An 18,706-nucleotide genomic window follows, 5' to 3' on the forward strand; every position below is an offset into this window, starting at 1 on the left:
GCAAACCGAAAGGTCGCGGGGTCGAGTCCCATTCGGGGCACGTGTCCGGGTTTCAGGCCCGGTCCCCAGTTGTGCAGGAGGCAGCCAGTCGATGTTTCTCCCTCACGATGATGTTTCTCCTCCTTTCTCCTCCCTCTAGAATCAGTAAAAGAAAAAAAAATGTAAAGAAACCCCACTGCAATGTAATGGGCTCACCCATATTCGCAGATAATGTGAAACCATCACCGCGTGAGTTGTGGGGCGTCTTCATCATCTGGAAAGAGAAGCAGGGAACCCTTTTGCCAGGAGCCCCCAGAGGAGCCAGTAACTGGCCCTCGTCTCTGTAGAGTTGCCTGTGCCGGGCATTTCCGTGAGAGGAATCTTCTGCGGCCTTTCTGAACTGGCTGCTTTGACTCAGCAGAGGGGTCTCGAGGCTCATCTGTACTGTGGCCTGCGCTGGCGCTTTAGTCTCCGTGTGGCTGAAGGACGCTCCGTTGTGTGGGTGCACCGCCTTTAGGTCACCGTCCGACTGTCGATGAGCACCCGGGTGGTTTCCACGCCCTGGCTGTTATGGGCGATCCCGCCGTAAACGTTTGTGTGTAAGTTCTCGTGGGGACGTGTGTTTCCTGCTCTTGGGCTTCCTGGCGACTCCTTGTTTAGTCGTTTGAGGAGCTGCCGGACGTTTTTCCAAAGGGCATCACCGTTGTGCGTCCTCACTAGCATGGTGTGAGGGTGCCGACCGCTCCACTCTCTCGCCGGCCTTCGTTGCCCTGTGCCTTTCCGATTCCAGCCGTCCTCGTGAGTGGGTGGCCTTGCATCGTGGTTTTCTTTGCATCTCTCCAGCGCTCACTGCTTAGGTTGTGTTTTCACGGGCTTTTGGCCGTTTGCATATCAGATTTAGAGAAGAGTATATTCAGCTCCTGTGCTCATTTTAAAATTAGTTTGTCTTTTTATTATTGAACTGTAAGAGTTCTGTATATTTCTAGATTAAGTCACATGTGATTTGCAAAGCTTTCTTCATTCTGTTGGTTGTCTTTTCATTTTCTTGGTGGTGGCCTTTGAAGCACAGTGTCATTTGAAGTTTTTATTTTTAAGAAGTTCAATTTACCCAGCTTTTTCTTTCGTCGCTTATGCGTTGGGTGTGAGGTCTTATGTGCGCTTGTTGTCGCCCTGCTTTTAGTGCCGTCACGGCGATGGCCTCCACTGGGTTTCTCGTCGTCACGGGGAAAAGTAACTGAGACAGTTATCACTGGCTTTGAGGTCATACTGTGTGGCTAGTTTTTATTAGCATCCAATCAAATGGCATTTGGTTGGAAATCCCAGTCGCGGTGTAAAGTAATCAGAAAATGGTATGTTTTAATTGAATTAAATGGCATAATGAAAAATAAAATCAGTGTGGTTGCTTTGAAAGCATTTCATTCAGTAAATTTTTCTCCCCCAAATTTACTCCATTGCTCCTACCCTACCACGGACGCTTCCCTTGGCCATCGACCTCAGACAGCCCAGGACCACTGTTGGGTGAGGAAGCTGATGATGGACAAGTGGAGTGGCTTTAAATACATTTCTTTTACCCCAGGACCAGGGCTCCCGCTGGGGGGGGGCCTCGCGGGGGGAGCCTGGCTGCCTGACCTGCGTCGCGATGGTTTGGCGGTGGTCTGCTTTACAGAGGGGGTGGGGGGTCATGGAAACATAGGTTGAAAGAGGGCTTCTCTGTTGAGAAGAGAGTGGGTAACTCAAACGTATCGGTAACGGGAGTTGAAGCTTGGGAGTTTCCTCTGCATGCTGGTTGAGAGACCCCCTTTCTGTGGAAGATGCCACGGTACTGCTCCCTGCGTCACAGCGAGCTTTGTGGCGGTCCCCGGACCCAGGTGCGCAGTGTCCCTAAAGGGTCGTGTGACCATGTCGACCTCAGTAGAGGGGAAATCCCCCTGAGGCCGCCTCTGTGGCATCTTCCCTTCCTGGGTGTCATTTCACGGTGACATCTCTGTGCTCGGAGGGTTAACACCACGTCCGTTTTCTTCGCAGGCCCGAGTGCCATGTGAGCTGCCGGACGCAGGGGGCACCGTCGGCCTTCGCTCACGATGGACACGGAGAAGAAGCCCGAGAACGAGGAGGACGAGGACGTGAGCAGAGAGGCGGGCGGCTCGCAAGAGGCTCCGTCCCGCGACGACGCGGGCCGTGGGCTGGTGTCCGACATGGCCGCGGGCTCCTCTGAGAACTCCACGGGCAAAAGAGCTTTCCCGGGGTCAGCGAACGGTGTCCTTTCGGAGGAGGACGGAGACGGCCGTGCGCCCAAGCGAGTGAAGCGGGGTGAGGCGGAGCCCCTTAGACCTGAGGAGCAGGGCGTTGGCAGGGGCTCAGAAGTGGGTGTCCCGTCGGGCGACGCAGCGCAGGCGTCCATCCTGGACAGCCGCTCGGAGGGAGACACAGGCCTGCCTGCAGCCGGCGCCCCTCTCGGCAGCTTCAGCACGGCGGACACGGCCTCTCCGATGACAGACTCTGGAGCGACGTCTGCGCAGGAAGCGCCTTCCCTGGGCCCAGAAGCAGACGCTCCTCTCCCCCCGGGAGAGGCGGCCGGCGCCGGGGGCTCCGCCGGAGAGGTGGATCCGGTGCTCAGGTGCAGCTCCCGCGGCCCTCCGCGCTCCTCGTGCTCCGACCCGGACAAGCACGCCACGTGTCCCGTGCCACCGCCCGCGGGAGCTGCCCGCTGCCCCCGCAGCCACAGAGCGGAGGGCGGCGCGGCGCGGCCGGTGCCCGGCACACAGACGCACGGGCCGCAGCGGGTCTTCTCGTGCGACCTGTGCGGCTTCCAGTGCGTGGAAGAGAGCCTCCTGCGTGCGCACTGTCTTGGCAAAACGCACCTGCGGCGCCAGAACCTGGCTGCGCGGGGGGGCCTTGTGCAGACCCTGACCAAGCCGCCCTTCCCTAGGACACCGTGCGCCGTCGGGGCAGAAAGTGTCCTCGCAGAACCAAGAGCTTCTAACCAAACAGCAAAGAGCAGTGATTCAAAAAGGCCAAGAAACGGAAGCAAATGTGAAGACCTCAGAGGAAGCATTTCTAAGCAGAGTAGGAGCGGCAGCGAGCTTCTCGTGGACATGAGGCCGTGCCGGGGCGCCCCGCTGGAGAAAGGGGAGGTCGTTGAGGAACTCGCCCCTCCCCTCGGCGCAGCTCCAAGCCCTGAAAACCTGAGTAGGAGGCCGGAGGCCTCGGGAACCTCGCAGGGTCTCTTGGACAGGGTGGACTCGACCGGGAGGGCCTCGCAGACAGCACGTGGCGTCAGCACGGCCCCGAGGCCGAGGCCCGAGCGAAGCGCCCTCGCACCGGCTGGTAGCTTCCGCCGGCGCAGCGGCACGTTCCCCTTAAAAGGCCAGGCCAAGAAAAGGTTTAATCTTTCGGGAATCAATAAGAGAGGCACCAGTGAGACTCTGAGGATATATATGAAACACTTCAGAGCACAGATGAGGACAGGTGAGGCTGAATGCACGCCTAGACTCGTAGAAGCGAGCGGCGGCGCCCATGGCCCCCGCGAGACTTCCGCAGAGACCCAGGAGCCGAAGCCGGGCGAGAGGAGTGCCCTCCCCCTGTGCCCCTCAGGCCCTCCGGCAGCGAGAGCGGCGTCCGACCTGCAGACGGCGTGCGCGTGGACAGACTGTGGGCCGCTGGCTGCAGGCAGGACAGAGGCGCGAGTCCACGTGCAGGGGGGCCATGCGCGAGACGGGGAGCTGTCCCACCAGACACGCGACGTGCCCGGTGTGTCGGGGCGGGACCTGGAGGAACGCTTGCATGACCGCCAGCGCCAGCCCGCCGCCCCTGCCCTCCGCCGCGAGTGCAGCTCGTCCGCCCCCTCCGACGAAGCCCGTCTTAGAGACCACGTGGAGGTGGAGCAGGGCGCGGGCCTTTCCTGCTCTCCCCGTGAGCTGTCCTCCCCGTCCGAGAAGGATGTGGGGGAACACAGGCCAGCGGAGAAGCATCTTGGCCTCCTGGGTCGACCACAGACGTCACAGTCACTCAGCGGTGACCCGCTCCTGCAGACTTGGAGTGCGCCAGCGGCCGGGAGCGCGGGGGCGCCTGGGAGCCAGTCGGCGAGGGCGGCGCAGGAGGAGCCGGCCAAGGCCCGCGCAGGCCACGGTGGCGAGGCGCGGCACGCAAGCCGGCCGCAGTTCCAGTGTAAGAAGTGCTTCTACAAGACGAGGTCTTCCACCGTCCTCACGAGACACATAAAGCTCCGGCACGGTCAGGACTATCACTTTCTCTGTAAAGCGTGTAACCTTTACTCGCTGAGCAAAGAAGGGATGGAGAAACACATCAAGAGAAGCAAACATCTTGAAAACGCTAAGAAAAATAACATCGGGTTAAGCTTCGAAGAGTGCATCGAAAGGGTCTGTATAGGCCCCGGTGACAGAAAGGAAGAGTGCGCCGCTCCCGGGAGCGAGCGGGCCGAGGGCCGCGCGGACGCTGTGCCGCCGCCGCCCTCCTCTGCGGAGGAGAGCGTGGCGCCGGCTGCCGAGGAGGAGTCACAGTCCGGTGCGGCCGCCCAAGACGACGAGGCCGCGGCCGCTGCTCCGAAGAGGGGGAGACCCAAGGGCAGCATCTCGCGGACATGCTCACACTGTGGCCTTTTGGCCTCGAGCATCACGAACCTGACCGTCCACATCAGACGGAAGCACAGTCACCAGTACAGTTACTTGTGCAAGGTGTGCAAGTATTACACGGTGACTAAGGGGGACATGGAGCGCCACTGTGCCACCAAGAAACACAGAGGGCGTGTGGAGATAGAGGCGCATGGGAAACAGAGCTCGGACATCGTCGTCGGCCCCGAAGGGGGGGACCTTGAGGCCTGCGGCCGGCACGCTGGTGCGGACGAGCGTGCTGATAGGTCAGCTGAGTCAGACCCCTCCCTTGCAGAACAGCCGGGGCGAGAGCTCGGAGAGGTGGTGGAAGGTGGGGTCGAAAACGCGCTTCCCTGCGTAGGCGGGGAAGCTGGCAGTCCCCTCGCTGACGAGGAGGAGCAGGTGTCTCTGGAGCCAGAGGAGCTGGGGCAGCAGGGGGAGGCGTGCCCCCAGAGAGACGCCCCGGGCGCCGGCGACAACAGGTGTGTGCACTGCGAGTTCAGCGCCCACTCGCCCGCCTCCCTGGAGCTGCACGTGAAACGGAAGCACACGAGGGAGTTTGCGTTTTACTGCATGGCGTGCGACTACTACGCCGTGACCCACCGGGAGATGACCAGGCACGCGGCCACCGACAAGCACAAGACGAAGAGGCAGTCCTACCTGCCCTCCCCCGAGGTGGAAGCCAGGTCCTCGGAGCTGTCCGGAAACGTCGCTGTGCCGGAGGACCGGCATCAGCCACGTTCTGCAGAATTTCAAGTAATTCCAGATCAGCCACCTGAGACTCCTAAGTCCGGAGACGCTGCCGACTGTTCTGTCCTCGACGGGAACCCTGACTTGGGCGTGCCTCAGGTGCTCTGTGCCCCCGACCCTGTGGACGCTGAGACCCAAGAAGAGCCGAGTGTCGGTGGAGACCCTTCCTTCCGCGAAAGCTTCCGAGAGCCCCCTGCCAGGGGCAGAGCCGGGGGGCCGGAGCAGAGGGCGCCCCTGACTGTGTCCTCTGACCGCGGCTCCCCGAGCAGGTTTCAGAGCAGAAGTTCGGGGGGCTCAGCTCTGAACTATGAGACGGTGAGGAACAACCATGATAGACTGAGTGACGTCGGGGACCCAAGTGCACCTTGTGAGAGCGGTGGAGGGAATGGAGGAGACAAGGCAGGCGGCACCCTCAGCCAGCGCGGGTGTCCTGGAGTTCTGGGTGGAGCCCAGGCGGCCGAAAGCGCCGTCCCTGTTGTGTTGAGAATGACGGGAGGACAGCCAGACCTGGACAGCCGTGCTCAGGACAGAGCGGGCCGTGTGCGGAGCTCCGTGGGTTTGACGGCCATGCCCGTGGAAAGCCAGGGCGTTCTGATGAACTCCCCACCGGAAGCCGAGATTGTCCTGGAGGAGGACGGCCCCGCCTCCGACAGCACCGTCGGGAGCAGCGGAATGTACGAGACCATCGTCAGCATCGATGACAAAGGACAGGCCACGTACAGTGTCGGCCGCTTCGACGCTTCCATCGTGAGGATCAAGAGCCCGGAGGACGATGCACTGGCCGAGCCGGCCGAGGAAGGCCCGACGGCGGGGAGAGGGCGCAGGTCGCCCCCCAGCGACGGCGCGCAGGGCGCGAGGAGGAAGAGGTGCGAGGGCGGCCCCTGCGGCGAGCCCACGCGCATCCGCTGCGACGACTGCGGCTTCCTGGCCGACGGGCTGAGCGGCCTGAACGTGCACATAGCCATGAAGCACCCGACCAAGGAGAAGCACTTCCACTGCCTGCTGTGCGGCAAGTCCTTCTACACGGAGAGCAACCTGCACCAGCACCTGGCCAGCGCCGGGCACCTGCGGAACGAGCAGGCCAGCGTGGAGGAGCTCCCGGAGGGCGGGGCCACCTTCAAGTGCGTCAAGTGCACGGAGCCCTTCGACTCGGAGCAGAGCCTGTTCCTGCACATCAAGGGGCAGCACGAGGAGCTGCTCCGCGAGGTGAACAAGTACATCGTGGAGGACACGGAGCAGATCAACCGCGAGCGGGAGGAGAACCAGGGCAACGTGTGCAAGCACTGCGGCAAGGTGTGCCGCAGCAGCAACTCCATGGCCTTCCTGGCCCACATCCGCACGCACACAGGTACGCGAGCCGGGCCGCGCGCCCTCCCCCCGCCACGCACGTGTCGGGTCCCGGCCCCCCTCCCCGCGGAGGTGCGGCCCTCACCGCGCCTGCCGCCGGCCTGCCCCGGGCCCCGGTGCTCTGCTGGGGTGCCCGGGACAGCCGCCGTTGGGCACCGCTGGCACCGCTGGCACGTAAGGTCTCTCAGGGCGGTGGAGCCTCCCTGGTCCCAGGGGCAGGCTGTTCCGTGGTCCCCGCCCGTGTCGTCAGGAGCCAGCCGCTCCCTCTGACGCCCTGGGTACCGTCCCGTCCTTCAGGGCTTTTCAGATGCTCGAGGTCCCGGCCCCTCGGTTTTCCAAGGTGTCTATTGAGTGACACGTTGCATTCCAGAGGACGTATTAAGTGGCTTTTGAGGAATGAGATAATAAACATTTTCCTACAACTTTAGGGCTTTAAAAATGTTCACTGCCAGGTAGTTTATGTCCGAAAGTGTAACTCCTAGGCAACAACGCTCCACTCTCAAGGATCAGAAATAGTCAGTGCTTCTCCAAGTCAGTGTGTTCTGGGGTTTGGTTTTCCTGGAGACAGGACCTGCTCAGGCTTCTGTGCTCTGCATACGCAGTGTTCCTTCCTCAGGCTTAATTTTAGGTAGAAATTTTTTTAAAAACTTTTTTTTTTTTTGCTGAAAAATGTATAAGCCACTATTCCAAATTTATGTAAAAATTCACTGCACTGTTTCTATAAACCTGCCATGCATCCTTTATTTTAAACAGACATCTTTTTTAAATTGCTGCGCTCTGCTTAGACAAGTTCTGTCTCCATGGCTGAATTTATGAGTGGATTTGAATAATAAATTCACATTTTAATGAACATATTTTCATTAAAACTGTAAGGTTTATTTTACTGTATTTTAAAATAATGGCTTATTATTAAAGATATACTCTAAAATTGTGCAGTTTTTGAAACTTTTTGCATCGTCACAAGGAAGAAGACGAAAGAGGACGGAACGTGATGAATAGTTTAGGGTGATTAAAGAGAGAGAAAAGTTTTTTGTTGGCGAAAGTAGCAGGGAACCCTGCATGAGATCAACCTGGGAAAATATCGGCTTGGTGCTCCCGCCCCCACCTCGGCCCAGCGCCGTGGAGCCCCACCGCCGCGCGCTGGCGGCGTGGACGGCGGCTGCTGGTGCTGCGTGGTGGCGTCCTTTCTGAGGTGGTGTGGCTCCGGAGACGGGCTTGTGCACAAGTGCAGAAAACGTGTGCTTGCACAACATGCCCTCCTAAGGCAGATACAACTGGACAAAACTAAGAGGAAGATGCTAATGGAGCTCTTTTTAGAATTCTTTATGCAACTGTCTGGTCAAGACGTGTTGCTTATAATTGATGTGTCCATTACTTGAATTCTCTTGTAATTATAGTCAATAAGTCTTGTAAATGTGTTAAAGCTCACTAAAAGCATACAAATTCAAGAACAGAGTAAGGCTAATAATTTAAAATAATCAATGTGGGCATTTCAGCACTTAATTTCCCTTGTGTGTTGATAGCTGATCATTCTTAATCCATTAAGATTTATTTAGTCGTTTACAATGCAAAATAGGTTTGCACTGGTCACTTGTGCCATTTGAAAATGTCCACCAGGTTAAGTGCAGAATGTAGTCCATTAGTCTTCCTTGACTATATGTATTAATTGCATTTAAAATCAAGTTAATGTGGATGTGAAAGTGAAGTAACTATCAATATGTGACAGAGTAACCCTACTTATATAAGTTACATCATTGATTGTAACATTTAGTAAAAGTTAGTGCACTTTTTTAACATTTTGCGTGGGACTTATCAGCGAGCCCCTTTCAGTGTGCCCGGAGCCCCGCAGTGCCGGTCTGCCGTGCCGGTCCCGCAAGCCATTTTCCTGGGGCCGCTGCCCTCCAGGGTGCCGCCCCAAGCTTGTTTCTTGGCGCATCTCAGGATGAATGGCCTTCCTGGTCCGTTGCTTCTGTCCGTGAAACAGTGGTGCAGGGGCTGTTATTGATGGTTAACTGGAAAAGGGCTTACTCTTCCAATCCCTGTTTTCATACTTCGTGATTTACTATGTGTTTTATGTAACCTTTTTTCCCGTCCCGAGTACAGTGAAAGCAGCACTGTAAGAAGTAAATGAGTTTGGGGCATCAAGAGTGGTAGGGGAAGAAGCGTCTCCCAGTTTGCCGCCGTGTGTGCCACCGGCGGGAGCAAACAGGTCTGTCCCCTTTCCCGACACTCCAGCGGGGCGAGGACCCTGTGCCGCCCCCCCCAGCAGCAGTGCCCTGTCGGTTGGAGCTCCGGTTCCCGAGAACGAGGAGAGGCCTCTGGGCTAGGAGACCGTCCGAAGCCCCTCGTTTCCCGTTCAGGGCGCGCTGGTCACTGGGGCCGTTGGACAGTGTCCGCGTGCGGGGGGCGCGAGTTGCGTGACTCCTCTGAACAACTCCGCAGCTGGGGCCGCTGGGGTTTGCAGCTCGCTCCGTGCCAGTTTCTAGAAGCCCAATCGGCCGGAGAGGAGATGGCTCAGCAGAGTTAGTCTGTAGACTGTGAGCAGAGCGAGGGTGTGGGCCTTACTTTGCCCTACACGTAGTTGGCTCTCGTTTCTGCTTCATCTCCGTGCCCAGGCGTAGTTGGCTCCCAGGGCTGTTGGTTGGATGAATGAGTAAGTGAAGGAGTGAACGAAGCGTCCCGTGTTTAAGGAGGGTTGCATGGGGTTGGTCAAAAAGTCCTTGACTATTTTCCGTAAAATAAAAGACACAGTTTTCATTTTCACCAAGAACTTGATTAAGTTGGGCATTTTATGTCGGCTGTCTCCAGGTACAGCCGGCTTCTAGTGGGTGCAGACCAGGGCTGCTGCTAAACACCTTCCAGTGCATAAGGCAGCCCCACGGCAAACAATTATTTGGCCAAAATGACCATAGGACCAAGAAACTTTGCAAACCAGTTTTGACACATTCGATCAGTCACAGCACCTTCTCCGTACCCAGCACAAACCTTTTTTATTGCATTTCAGTTCTGTTTTTACCTTTTCTGAAACAATAAAACATATTATGGCCAAAATGTTATGTATCTTCTTCGATCTTCAGTATTAAAATGGCTGCACAAAAATTCACCAGTTTTGATAAGTTTTTTTTTTTTTTAAATGCATGGTGAAGTGACAGCTGTCGGATACAATCTAACAAAATTGTTTCAAATGAAGTTACAGATAACTAAGCCCTACTGGAGCCGTCGTGCGGGAAAAACCAAACAGACTTTTTGGCCAACCCAGTGGAATCCAGGCTATGGTTGACGGGCATTAGGTGATGGGCTATCTGCCTCTGGCGTGATCCTTTAGGACCCCAAGTTTCGTTGATTTTTTAATGTGAATGTCATGTCCACGTTTGCATGACAGCCAGCAACGGCTGCTGCTGGGGAACGCCTGTCCAGGTCCACGCGAAGGCTTCGTGTTTAAAGGTTCAGAGTTCCGCTGGCGCCGTTGTAAGGTGCCAGAAAGCCAGAAAGACTCCTCCTTTGCCCTTCCAAAACACCTCACAGTCCCCATGAGAAGAAGAGAGACCTGCGGAGGGTCCTGCTGGCCCAGGCAATAGAACCGTTCAAGACAGTATTGGCAGTTTGTAGTAATCACAGTGGAATTACGTGGTTTTATAGAACGTGCCTTATAAAACGTGACGCTTGCTTAACAAGCCTAGAAATGGAGACAGTGTTAGGAAAAAAGGGACATGTATATGTTTACTTATACTCACACAGTAAAGTGTCACCTCTGGTCTTCCCGTATTGGAACGTTCATGGCACAGAGAGGAGCTGTGAGCGCAGTCTGCTCTGGGTCTTGGGGCCTTGGTGAGTGCCGCAGGGAAGCTGACCGCACGGTAGCCCCCTCCTGTGTCGTCAGCACCCCGGCAGTGACCCTTGGGACCTGAGGAGCCGGCCGGCCCACCGGCGACACGAGGGCCGCTGCCCGGCCCCTGGGGGCCGTGGGCTCGTGCGGTGCCCGGGCCGGCGAGCAGGACGGAGCCCTCGGTCGGTCCAGTAGACGGGTGTTCTGAGCCCCAGCACCAGAGCCGCTCCCAAAGCCGAGGGAGCTTTCTCTTCTTTGTCTGACGTCCTGGTGTTACTGTACCCTGATAACGTCCTAATTACCCTATTATCCTGAATGCATGTTAATGCAGAGAACAGCCACAAGGCTTCTTCTCCCTCCCATCTTCTCTAAGTCCCTTTATAGAGGTCTCTGTTGAGATGAAGTGTTTCAAAGTAGTGATAGGCTTCGTTTTATCAGAATCATTTAGATAAACTGTAGTTTCTAATGTGATTGATAGAATGTGATTGCTGTGAGCTGCAGTCTCAACCTGCTTTTGACATTTAGACATAAAGCTGACTAGATATAACCATTCGGGTGCTAAATATATTTTACATCTACTTCTAACAGAAATGGAAGTATTAAGAGATCTGGCTTCATTGTCATTGAACTGTGAAATATTCAACCTTGTCTGCCCGTGCTTAGTACTGTTGACTTTTTTATTTCTGTTAGAAGATTAAAATTAAATGCTTCACTTTTTTTGTCAGCTTTTGGGAATTAAATTGAAATTTAAGACTCTAAAATTTTTTACTGAGTGCTTCAATTTCAACAAAGTATTCTTGGAGGGTTTTTTTCCAAGGGCACACTGCACAGAGGTTCATTGATCAAATGTGATTTATTGCGATTTTTTTGTTTGAGCTCTTTTTGTATATTTATTCAAGTTCACATATTTCACATTCTGTCTAACCATGTTAGAAGAGGTATTTCACCAAATAGGGGCTGAACATGATATGAAAAATCTGGAAACACACTGTGCTGACTTTAAACTGTGGTTTCTGTGACTTGGGCTTGCTCGGAGATTCCGTGGTTGGGGAACCAGACGGTGGCACACACACGTCGCAGCTTTGCGAGCGCAGCTTCTCGCTGACGCGTGTGCTCGGGACCGGCAGCTGCTGCTCCAGGTCTCTCGCTGAGGCCGAGTGCATGGGCTCTGCAATAGTTCTGGGTTCTCACTGAGTACAGATTAATTTTATTTCTTTAGGAAATAAAGGCAACTTTGTTGGTACTGTGCTTTTTATATTGAAATACTTGTTCTTAAAATTCATAATAACCAAATGTCAGTCCTTCTGGTTTGCAGAATCAGCCGGTTTTTGGCTCTAAAATGACCATAAAAGCAAGTGCTTTACGCACTACACGTATTCTTGTGTGGTGTGCTGGTAAACTGGCAGCACAGCGAGTCATTTGGAGTAAACGTCAACAAATCTAAAATCCTATTATTAATGTGAATAAATTTTAAGCTGTAGGAATATGAGGAAATTGAGGAGGTGACCACTAAGAAGTTTGTTTATTTGATGATAAATATACGTAGAAAATGCCAGCGACCCCGTGTGCATTTCTGTTTTTAAAGTGTTCCACTTTAAAATGTGGAGTGACTGTAAAAGGGATTTTTGTGAATTGTAAGGAAAATATTGAAAATTATTTAGCTCATCCCATCTGCTTAGTGCTGCTCAGCTGTGTCACCCCTGATGTTAACTCTCAGAGATGCGCTTGGAGGTGAGGAGCACTCACTGAAACAGGGAGGGTCCTTTTGGGGGGGTAATTACGGAACGCAGGTCTTTTCCAGTTAGGAATCCAAGCGTTGCATTTTGGGGACAGGAATTTGTAATTAGATTAAAAGTATGACTTAGGAACTAAGCCTCTTTTGAAACTACCAGTACTGTATTATTCAAATTCAAATCGTATTTTATGTTAAATTCACTTAGGATCAAAACCATTCAAGTGCAAGATCTGCCATTTTGCAACAGCTCAGCTTGGCGATGCCAGGAACCACGTGAAAAGGCACCTTGGGATGAGGGAGTACAAGTGTCATGTGTGTGGGTGAGTGCATTGAAACCGTCCCCGCCGCGCGAGCCAGGAGCATGTGCAGGGTGTCCATTGTTTCAGAATTCAAAACTGATACGAGCACGAGTGGCTAAAATTATGCATGCAGAGCCCCCTTCCCATTGTTATGGTAAATTCCTTAAATACAGTTATGACACTCTTCTCCCACTTCTCGTCCCGCGCTGAAGATGAGCAATTTTATGGGCTACAAGGTCAATTTGAACCTGTAATCTGTAAATTGACTAAATTATAGGATGTTCATTCACATTGCCAGAGAGAACTGGAAATTCCATTTAAAGACATAAAAAATACATAATGCAGCTTGAGGAGTGTATATGTGTGTTTTTTCTCTTTTGCTGTGCTGCTTCGATTGTAATCACATTAATGGCTCTTTGGATCCACTGGACGTATTTCGTAAGGAAAAAAGCAGAAAAAGATTTAATTTCAGACAGCTGCTTACTGATTATTGCAGGGATGAAGCTTGGAAAAATGCAGTGTATAATGTGTGTTTTTGTGTAACTTTATTTCAAAACTTGTTTTCCTTTTTTAGTTAATGGCTCTTTCCTCCAAGGAATCATTCACAGTCTCTAACTGTCACTCAAACGTGCTGGGTTAAGTAGGAAGCACTGAGACGCCTTAAAAGGTTTTAAAACGCCATGACATCTATGGTATATCATAGGACATTCAGAGCCAAATCTTAACATCCTACTTCTGATTAAAAATATGTTTTCATGTTATTATGCTGCAGAAATTAACTAATACGTGCGTCACACAAAAACACTTTCTGTGAAACCCGAGAAACCTGCGGTTCTTGTGGCTGATTCACAGAGTGCTTTGGGTTCAGTTAAATTGTGCAGCGTGCTCGTGATGTATTTATTAGGTTTATCTTTTTATTAGACAGTTTCTCTGGTTGGCCCTGCCATGTCAATAGGAATATCTTTTATGTCAGAAACACCTTCTGGTTCTTGCTGGACGGTACGCCTCCTCCCAGGACGCATGGTGTTTGTTGACCCTGAAGAGAGTTTTGCAAGTAACTTCGCAAACCGTTTTATCAGCCGTGGTCTGTGATTTATTCACTGGCAGACTTGATGGTTCAGTGACTTGCAGCTAAAGTAAATGAAGACGAACCTTTGCCCCAGAGCCCCAGAAGATCGGTGGGAGAACGAGTGTTCTCGCTGCTGACTTTAGCTGCGAGGGTCGAGTGCCAAATGGTTCGATTTAATTGCTCTGGGTCTTGGAATTTAAAAAGATACATCATGTACTGTTTTTACCACATGAGTTATAGGAAAGAGAAAGGCCCTGGCTTCCACGAAAGTTTGCTATTAGATGGCAATAGGCAGTTTGTTCCTCCTGTCTGTGAAATAAACAGTTTTTGCGTACTTGGTTATTGGAATTCTAATTCCACTCGTTTTTATGAGGGGTACCCAGACCCCGGACAGGGAGAGAAGAGACGTTTTCAGAGAACGGTTTCTGGCATGTGTAGGACCAGAGACAATATGTGATTGATTGGCTTTGATTGTGTAAGTTGAACAATGCACACTTTGCTTGGCTCAGTGCTCACCACACACAACTGAAATGTTGCACTAGTGGCTTCTCTGTTTGACTCCCAAGGTACAGAACCGCAGATGCACGCAGATACCCTGGGTTTAGTGCTGCTGTTACAGAGGTCTGCGTGTACGTGTGTGCCTGGGAAGAGCTCTCTGGATTCCAGAATTGTATCTCCTAGAATGGTGGTCGTCGCCACCCTTTTTTGAGTATAAAATGCTAGATCTCTTAACTTTTTAAAAATGAAATTTGATTTAAAAGTCACACAACAGTAATTTTTGCAGGGTGGGTATTCTCACAGTGCAGCTCAACGTTCTGAGGAACTGCAGCACGCTGAATACTACACGACTCTTGATCAGTGTGGGTGCACCGGAACCCCAGTGAGCCAAGCACCCTTCGGTGTTACAGAGAACGTGCCCCGGGTGGGACCTGTGTTTGCAAGGGGCGGGCGGCGCGCAGGCTCCACGCTGAAGGAGAGACATTGAGACGTGCGAGAACTGGCTACGGCACTGGAGGCGGTAGGGAGCACCGGTGCAGTGCCAACACCGACAGCGTCAGCTCGTGGTCATTGCTGGCCGGGCGACCGTGGAGATGCTCAGTGGGCCCATTAGTTCCTGAACATAAGCGGTGCGCGCTGCGCTTCTTCATTAGCTTTAATTGCTATAAATTTTACCTTTTGAAAAATCATGCTTTAAAAGGTGAACTGACCTTTCGGGAACATTAACACCATAATTTTGTCACAAACAGAAGGGCCTGCACTGTTTTCTTTCCTGCAGTAGTTAGTCTCTGAGTCTCTGTCTTCTAGAACTTTATTAGTCGCCTCTTTCTTCTGAGCTGTAAGAAATGAACTGTTTTTCAAATAGTTTTGATTGCACAATAATATATAAAAGTAGTGGGGCAGGTGCATTTTAGAATGAAATGATTGCAGTGTCCTACTATATTTTTCAGTAACCACGGTTCTTCTTGGGGAAAAAAAAAAAACCCAAACCCTAATATTTTATGGTGGAATTGATGGAAACGACAAAGAGTGCATTTTGTCAACTTGAGGCCAGTATTAATGTTTTGGATTATTTGCAGCTGTTTGACTTTTTCTCGTGTCTCTCCGTGTCTCTCCGTGTGCAGACTGGAGATGCCGTCACACGTACGGCTGGCACTTCTCCGTCGGGCTCACTTTCAGGGTTGTGCGTTAGCTGCTCCCTTCACAAAAACTGCCTTTTGGACTTCTTTTTCAGTTTTTGAACCTATGCTGATTTTCTGTGAATCTCAAAGTGGAATTTTTAGGTAATCTCTCCCCTACCAGCACATCTCAGTTACAGCACATCGTGGACGTGTCCTCGAGGGTGTGCGGTGCCCGCCAGGCAGCAGATCCGGAGTCCGGGGCTGGGGTTGCGTGTGTCCCCCCCCCCCCCCACCCCCTGTCTGCCCGTCACGGCCCGGTGGAGGTTTCAGGGGCGGGTTGCTGTGCGCTTCCTGTTTTAAGGACTGTGATAGATAACTTCTTCTACAGCGCTTAGTTTTACTTTCACTTTTACAAGGAGCAGTTTTTGAACAGCACAGTTTCTTTATCTTACACCTGCGGGAGAGGGGAGAAAATGACAAGGAATGGAAGGCATTCCTAGATATAAGTTAATGATTTTATGTGGGACATATGTTTAAAAACAGGTTAAACTCATGTTTACCAAGTCCCTGGTCTTTACCTTTGTTTTTTTCAGTAGTCAAGACCTTGAAAATATCATTGGCTCCCCAAAAGTCATTATACATATGTTTTGGTAAATTTGTTTAAATTTATATAATACAACCTATGTGTATACATAATGGTATATATATAATACCCTAATAGATAGTTTCTGTGCAGTGTTGTGGTTTAGTGTATGCCTTATCACAGTGATTTTTGATTGATCTCCGTAGTTTCATGAGATCGTTTATCTCATGTTTGTTTTCCCCACTGTACAGGCGGTAGCCTTGAGGTTAAAGGTGTTTCAGTGATGGACTGAAGCGATGTGGTCGTGATGGTCGGCCCCGGCCGCCTTCCTGTTCACTGGCCCATCATACCCTGCTCCTGTGCGTGCTGACACCTGTTGTCGGGGCTGTGCCCGCCTGCCCTGGCTCTCCCTCCCTTGCTGGCTGCTGCCGCCCGGCTCCCGGCCGCCCCCCCCCCACCCCCCACCCCCCCCCCCCCCCCCGCTGCTCGCTCTCTGGCTCGGCTCAGGTTTACGTGCTCTGAAAATGCTGCTTGCACAGTGGTTTACTTTAATATCCTGTTATTCAGTCTGTCTTATTTGTATCTCTCTGTCTCACTTTTCTCATATTAGACTTGTTTTAAATAACTTGAGTATTTTTCCCAGTTGTTCTTTATGTGTTGATCATTTATTGCACTTGAGTAGTTAAACATTAAACATGTTGGTGTAACAGAAAGAAGTCCTCAAGAAGGGAGATTTTATTACCTTTTCACTAGGATGAGAGGAGTAAAATTGATCATCTTGAGTTACTGGTTAATTTTTCCATTCCTAGTTACTAAAAAATAAGAGTTAGTAGAAAACTAGGAAGTAGCCTGTGATTTTAATAAACCTAGGAAATATACCTAACTTTGTGTGCATTACTCACAAGGACTCTGGTATGCATGGTTTAGGGATTATGTGTTTTTCTGATTTATTTTCCTATGTCTAGTCTTCAGTCTTGTGTATAAAGTTAAACAGTTGCGTAGAGTTTACCTAATCAGGAGAGAATAAGGACATTCTCTAAATCTGTCACCTCCGGGTTCATGAAGAAATTCTAGACATTTTCTATTGTGTATCAATGTGCTTATGAACTGTTTATTCTTAGCTGCTTTAAGAAACCTTAAATAGAAAGTTACTAATGCAGTAAAACTCTCTCTCTTTTTTTTTTTTTTGCATGTGTGGCATTACCTAGTTTTTGTGCATTAGAAGGGATCTCTATGTAGATGATTATAATGTCACTTTCTGACCTTTGCAGCTTGAATAATTGTAAATCATTGCTTCATAACGTGTCAGAGAATGTCTGTACTAGGCAATTAAATGGCAGAATATAATAGACCAAATTATTGCCTGTCATGTTTTCAACAACACAGTTAGTATTTGAGTTACACTTAATCATTACATGCATTAGCAACTTCATTGGAATCCAGCTTCAGGCTGAGCATGAAACACATCACATTATTTAAACCTCTAATGGTACAAGTCATTTATTTGTGTTGAAGTGTACAACATGCAGAGTTTCATAAAGCGAGGAACACTTGAGAGCTTAATTTATCCAAATCAAAGTCTAAATGCAGATAAACACAAGTGGCAAAAATTAGTAATTTTTATAGGCTGGAAATATTTAAAAATACATGGTTGTGGGTAATTGTAGGCAGCAGGAATAAATTAAAATCACTATTTTTAGTCTGCTCTGAGAACTAAAGCTGTGTATACCTAAATCATTAAAAGCACCATGGAATTGCATTTTTAGCTGAACAATTAATTACACCCATCATATCTACAGATGTATCCAAATAAAATAAGTATTTGGTTCAGCTGGTTGTTTTGGTTAAAGAGATACAGATAGAAAAGCTGTGTTTTATGTTGTGGCGTGAATTATGCTGATACAATGTGGAGCGCAGCACCTCTCATTTTTACAGAAAATCTGAATTAGCATTAAACGCACTCTTACCACAAGGGTGTACTGCATATGTTATCTATGTAATATCTTCATGCTCTTTGTTTAATGATATATTTTTGTCTTTAGTTCGAAATTTTTAAAATGCCACGTAATGATTACTGCTGTCTCTCTTCCTGTCAGGGAGGGATACAAAATTAGCAAAACAAACAAATTAATTGCGGGTTTGTTCCTCTGCTGTTGAAGTCCTTGAAATACAGTTTAGTGAGTAGATGTTGGTTTATGTTTTTTACATACAAATCACTGTGTCATCTGAAAGTCTGAGGGAGATCTTCGTTGTAACATTCAAGGAAAGAGCAGGGTCAGCTGCGACTCCAGGTGGTTTCCGGTGGAGGGTTTGTGTGTCCAGGAGAGCGCTGGGGTACCTGCAGGTCAGTGGAGGAGCAGCAGAGGGAAGTTCTCCCCCGCCCCTGGTCCCGGTGAAAGGAGGCCCCTCCCCGCCATGCCACGGCGGCGCCCTGCTCTCTGTCTCCGTGGCTGCACTCCCGGGAGCTCCCGCCGTGGGCCGTGGGCCGTGGGCTGCGGGCTCATCCCCAGGCCGCCAGTGCGGCTGGCCTGTAGCACAGCAGGAACTAAAGGCACGTGGTCACTTCTTGGTGTTGCCGTTGGAAACACTGGCCTCTCTCTCCACCACCTTTCCACCTCCGTGGCTTCAGTCATTTTTGCTTCCCTTTTGTTTTAGCATGGGTTCGCAGCGACTTGGACGTTATGTCGTGGCCTCTCGGGAACTCGGTAGCCCTGCCGGTCCCTGCAGTGGAGTGCTGGCAGGTAGCCACTCTCCTGCTCTCCTTGGCCTGTCGTGTGATTAAAAAAAAAATTGCTAGGCTGTTTTCCCTGTCCTCCTTCCTGTTCGTTCCCGGGGTTGTGCCGGCCGGCCCTCTCCTTGCCGGAGGGAGGCGGAATGAGAGGAGGTGCT

The 18,706-nt window shown here is 51.1% G+C and overlaps 1 protein-coding gene across 2 annotated transcripts in view; it reads left to right on the forward strand.

Annotated features, from left to right (window-relative positions):
• The window catches only part of ZNF407 (zinc finger protein 407), a 266,873-nt gene that overhangs the window by 20,716 nt on the left and 227,451 nt on the right, over positions 1–18,706 (forward strand). For both annotated transcript variants that reach the window (XM_045849613.1, XM_045849615.1), the window contains 2 exons: positions 2,005–6,687; positions 12,453–12,567. In XM_045849613.1, coding sequence (XP_045705569.1) covers positions 2,061–6,687; positions 12,453–12,567 — 4,742 coding nt within the window. In that variant the 5' untranslated portion in view covers positions 2,005–2,060. The remainder of the gene's footprint in view (positions 1–2,004; positions 6,688–12,452; positions 12,568–18,706) is intronic.

Source organism: Phyllostomus hastatus, unplaced genomic scaffold (genome assembly GCF_019186645.2).
Source record: "Phyllostomus hastatus isolate PE091 unplaced genomic scaffold, TTU_PhHast_1.1 phas_contig_80, whole genome shotgun sequence".
NCBI classification, from domain to species: Eukaryota; Metazoa; Chordata; class Mammalia; order Chiroptera; family Phyllostomidae; genus Phyllostomus; species Phyllostomus hastatus.